Consider the following 5,449-nt stretch of genomic DNA (forward strand, 5'->3'; position numbering starts at 1 on the left):
ATGGAACTGTCAAATCATCCTCTGAAGAGGATATATCAATTTCTATCAATAATGCATGAAAGTGCCTGCTGCTCTAAATTCGCTCTAATAGTTTATTTCCGTTTCTCTAAATATGATTGACAATATATTTTATCTAATTTTCTCACCTTTGCTGATCCGATAGGTGAAAATGGCATCTCATTATACAATTCATAATGAAAATGAACATCTTTTCTTAGCTTTAAAAACCACTGTGTTCTTTCTTCAAAAGTATTTTCTAACTATTGTGCAGATTTAGCTTTCTGTGGAATCCCAATGTATGTCATGCCCAGTTTACATGTATCGGCAGTATGAAAATTCCATTGGTGTTCAAAGCCAGAAGTTTAACCTTTTGTTGCTGTTATTTAAGAAAACCTCAATTAATTAGTCTCAAAATTAACCTCTGAGGCATACTTTGTAGGCTATTAATCTGAACAGAAGGTTTGCATAATATTTTGTGGATGAAAATCTGTGACCTCAAGGGACAGAAATTATACTAATGAAAAACCTAAGAAGCTGGAGATTGTCTCCCTCTATTGGTTGTTCTAACAAATTCATAGCAATGAGCACCTCAGTGATTTTTATCACAAAGTCAAATTCTTATGAGGGGCCTAGGAAGTATTTTAGAGGATTCAAGTCTCCATAAGACTTATTGTTTTGCATTTTAATATCTAAGGTTAGAAAAATCAACATCCATATTCTGGATTAACTGTATAACAACCATGTACAAAATTTCAATGCCCAATCCTGGGTCTCATTTATGTTTATGATCTCATTGGCACCTAGCTGTACTCATCTGGTCACAAGCAGATTCAATAAAACAGCTATGCATTCTTGCTGAATCAAGACCAACCTGTCAAGGTAGCCTATGCAAAGATTTCATAGAATTTGAAAATGAAAAGCATGTAGGTGCAGTGAGCATCTGAATTAAAAATGTACACCAGAGCAGTCCTACCCAAACCACATTCCTTTGGTTTCAACAAAATTATCTTTTAAATGAATGTTTTAAATTTGAGTTTTATATGATGTTTGGTTTTATTTGTAAAATTTCTCTTTGACTTCAGGGTTGTTTAAGTAAAACAAGTGCAAGACTAATGAGTAACCTAGTTTATGATTGTATACATTTGAAACATTTAATAAAACTAATTTAATATTAAAAGTCAGACTGATTGGCTCACCTGCTCCCACTATAATCTTGAGGTAAATGTAAAATTAGTTAACATAACCCTCTATAGGAAGGGCTGTTGTTGTTGTTGTTATGTGCCGTCAAATAGGACCCAACTCTTGGTGACCCCTCTTTGGGTTTCTGAGGCAGTATCACTATGGAAGTAGGCTGCCCAACCTTCCGAGGAGTGGCTGGTGGGTTTGAACTGCCAGCCTTCTGATTAGCAGTCAAGTGCCTTAGGCACTACACTACCAGAGCTCCTATAGAAAAAGTAAAGAAGTTTAAAAGTTCTTCCTTTTGAATGGCTTCATCTCTTGGCCACTGAGTCCCTCTGCTCTCCTTACTCTTCTTATGCTGCTAGTGTAGCAAGAGGAAACCATAGTAAGAGCCCTCCACTTTCCTTAAACTTAAGGCTTATGGGAAAACGCTCATTTTTCTTATCTTTTTCTCCCATGAATCTCTACTTCCCTAATTCTACAAGGTACTAAAGGGTATAACCTGGAGGGCATGATTAATTTAGGCTATAGGGAAAATAATGCACTTCAGGTTCAAAAGTGACAGAGAACCCATATGGGGCTGGAGAGACAATGCACTGCCACGAGATGCCAACTCTGCACATTTCCCTTGGGAACCAGTGATGAGACGGCCGATCAAGGAGTCAGTGTCCTGGCTGCCTTTCTTTGTAAAACCAGCTTTGCACAGGAAAGGCTCTTAGTGATTAATCACTTGGCTCAACCAATATTATAGAGAAACCAGAGTAACTAATACATCTAAAAAACAAATAATACAAAAATATAGTATAACTTAATGTGGAATATGGACAAAATGTCCAAATTAAGAAAATTGTGTGTGTATATGGGGAAGGATGCTTGTGATCTTCACTGATGCCTCACTGTCAAATCACTAACAAGAAAAGGAATGTAAGTAATAGGCACTGGCCTAGGACTCCTGGGGCTATGCTGATGAATTTAAGGAAAGCACTGTAATTTAAGAGCTACATTAGTGCAAACTACTAGAATTTCTGTTCTTCATCATCAAAAGCATACATTAAACACCTATATAGTTGTTATACAAATAAATCTTACAGAAAGCCTACCTTCCTATAGCTTCCTACAGCTTCCATCTTTCCTCATGTCTCAAGATTCTCATTCCACCCCAAAGTGCAGTTGCCCATAGCCTAAATCAGCTTCTCAAAAGCTATATTTATTTATTTATATCTCTTCATGGGATAATAAATACAGTTTTTAAACTAAGTCTTGCACTAAAACGATGTCTTCTATTTATTCCCAACTTGGCATATAAATATATTTTATTGAGTCTAAGATACCATGGGTTTTATATTGCCAAGATTTTATGCCACTTAAAAAGCAAAAAAAAAAAAAAAAACCAAAACAAGCAATTAATTCATAATAACAAGTTAAATGAGTATCTTTTTTTAAAAAAAGGAAATATGATTCTATTATCCTTTCAAATATTCTAAATTTCCAGGGAATTGGCAATAATCTGAGGTTTTCTTTTATCTCTGAAGCCAGTCAGTCATTTAAAGACTGTATGAGTATCTGGAATCTGAGAGCTGGCCCATGGGCTAAAAACCTGAGCACTGACTTACTATATAATCTTCATCTTCATCCTTGGGGCCAGGACTGTAATACACTCTGTAAGCTCTGGCCACTCGATCAATCTCTTCTTTTGGACCAGTCAAGCCAACTAGTTTGGGAGAAAATTCTAAACAGAAAATGAGACAAACAATAAAAAATCAGAATCAAGCAAGATAACCATTCCTATGTCCCAAAACAGTATGTTATAAAGCATCCCTTTTGCCACTTTTTTCCTGTGGGTGTTTTCTCATGATTCAAAGGAAAGACAGAAATTCACAAAGAATAAGAGAAAATTCTTTTTAATATACAAGCCAAATCCTTTCATGACTACCTATCAAAGATCTGGAGGCAATACTTTCCAATTATTTAAATCACAGTTTTAATTAATGTAGTTGTTTTTTAATATTTACATGATGTACAGCTGAGAAATGCTAAAGTTTAAGAATACTATGATTTAAGTACTATGGTTTTTAATTGCAACATATGAGAAAAAAGTTTGCTTCACAATTAGCTTATACTAGGTCAAAATACCTGTATCTCATCTTCTAGCAGCCAGTCACAACATAGCTATCAGGCTCTACTCTTAACTTCTGATAAAGACATGGATAACTAATACTCACCATTCCAAAACAGCAATTACAATAAAGTTCAGGGTTAAAAGTGCATGCATAGCATGTATTTGCTGTTAAATTTGTAGAATTTATGTAAGTGGGTGGATAGAAATCATTTAAAACACCTGGATTCATCACACTCCTAAAATGGCAGTTCAATATTTAATAGTACCTTCTTCTAAAAGTTTAGAAAGCCTCAGAAAGTTCCTTGGACTAATTCACTCTAAATTAAGAAACCGTTTAGGCACTAAACAACAGGATGTCTTTATCTTTCTTTTATTCTATAAGTAAACAGAAGAGAAGGGTGAAAGCTAAGTTAGGTGCACACTGAAATATTTGCTATTAAATTTCTGAAATGGAAAAATTTTTTAAAAGCATTGTATTGAAATATAATTCATGTAAAGTCAAATACACAAAATTAAAGTGAAATGGGTCAATGCATTTTTTTTTTTTTTTTGCTGTGTTCCCTCCCCTCCCCTTTCACCCCTGGCAACCAACAAAGAAAGTTTCTCTCCATATATAAACCTTTCCTTGACCCTCCACAACAATGAACTGATACTATATTTGTCCTTCTGTGACTGACTTATGTCACTCAGCATAATGTCCTCCAAGTTCATTCATATCATGTGGTGTTTTCCAGACTCTACATTATTCTTTAGTGCTGCATTAGCATTGCATTATGTGTATGTACCATAGTTTGGTCATCCATTCTTCCGCTATAAATCTTAGAGGTAAATCTCTTGCCAGATATATAATTATCAGCAAATATGAATTTGTTGCTGTCATTTTTGTTATGTGCTTTTTCGTGGTGTCAATTTCTTTGTTCCATCTAATTTTCTATGCTGAACTTGTTTTGTTTATGAGTCATGTTATCACTTCCTTCATTGCTATTGTTTTAGTGTTTGCTGAATATTTATGCTGGTCCTCTTTTTTGAAGTGAAGGTTTATCACTTTTCTTTGAGGTTACCCTGTGATTTACAGTTTTCTTCCCAAATTTAGAACAGTCCATTCTATCTTGTAGTTGTCTTGACTTCCCTATCGTCTAGAAGTTCTGTAACAATAGTTTTTTCCCCTCTTTTGGGTTTGTAGTTGTCCTCATTTGTCAATTGATGTCTCTGGTCCCCTGTTTACAATCTTGTAGGCTTCTTTACTTTGGATACTTCCATAGCTGGGTTAGTTTCTGGGTTATATCATCATGTGTGTTAATGGTCAGTTGTTGTTGGCTGTTGTTGCTTCTCTGTCCAAAGGGCTCCCTTAGCATCTCTTGTAAGGTGGTCTCGTTTTAACAAATTCCCTTAATTTCTGCTTATCTGGATATGTCCTAATTTCACCATCATATTTGAAGGACAATTTTGCTGGGTATGTAATTCTTGGTTGGACATTTTTCTCTTTTAGTGTTTTATAGATTGTTGTTGTTATGTGCCGTGGAGTCAGACCCAACTCACAGCGACCCCTCCTTGGGCTTCCAAGGTAGTATCACTACGGAAGTAGATTGCCCCATCTTCCTTCCGAGGAGTGGCTGGTGTGTTTGAACAGCCAGCCTTCTGGTTAGCATAAGTGCCTTAGGCACTAAGCTCCCTGAGCTCCTAAATGGGAGCATCTTCTTCAGGCAAGAAGAAAATGGGATGGTTTTATATATACCATCCCATTTTCTTCTTGCCTGAATCTGCTGAGAAATCTGAGATTAGTTTTATTGGTTGCCCCTTGTAGGTAACTTTTAGTTTTTCCTGTGCTGCTCTCATGACTCTTTGTCTTTGGTTTTGGTAAGTTTGATGATAATATGTCTGGGTGATTTTCTTTTGGGGTCTATCCTGTTTAAGGTTCACTGGACTTCCTGAATGGATATATTCTCATTTTTCATCATACCAGGTAAATTCTCTTCCAACAAATCTTCAACAATTTTCTCTGTGGTTTTATTTGTCTCTTCCTGTTCTGGAGTTGCAATGACACGTAGGTTATTCCTTTTGATGGTATCCCACATGAACCTTAGGCTTTCTTCATTTTGTTGTGATCTTTTTTCTCATTGATCCCTTTCCAAAGAAGTGTTCAGGTATTTG

General features: G+C 35.7%; 1 protein-coding gene across 1 annotated transcript in view; it reads right to left on the minus strand.

Annotated features, from left to right (window-relative positions):
• Nucleotides 1-5,449, minus strand: part of LOC103203083 (protein SCO1 homolog, mitochondrial) — a 40,079-nt gene that overhangs the window by 3,447 nt on the left and 31,183 nt on the right. The window contains exon 5 of the mRNA XM_007948043.1: nt 2,793-2,908. Within this exon, the coding sequence (XP_007946234.1) occupies nt 2,793-2,908 (116 nt within the window). The remainder of the gene's footprint in view (nt 1-2,792; nt 2,909-5,449) is intronic.

Source organism: Orycteropus afer, unplaced genomic scaffold, assembly GCF_000298275.1.
Source record: "Orycteropus afer afer isolate SDZICR_OR568_19922 unplaced genomic scaffold, OryAfe1.0 scaffold00199, whole genome shotgun sequence".
NCBI classification, from domain to species: domain Eukaryota; kingdom Metazoa; phylum Chordata; class Mammalia; order Tubulidentata; family Orycteropodidae; genus Orycteropus; species Orycteropus afer.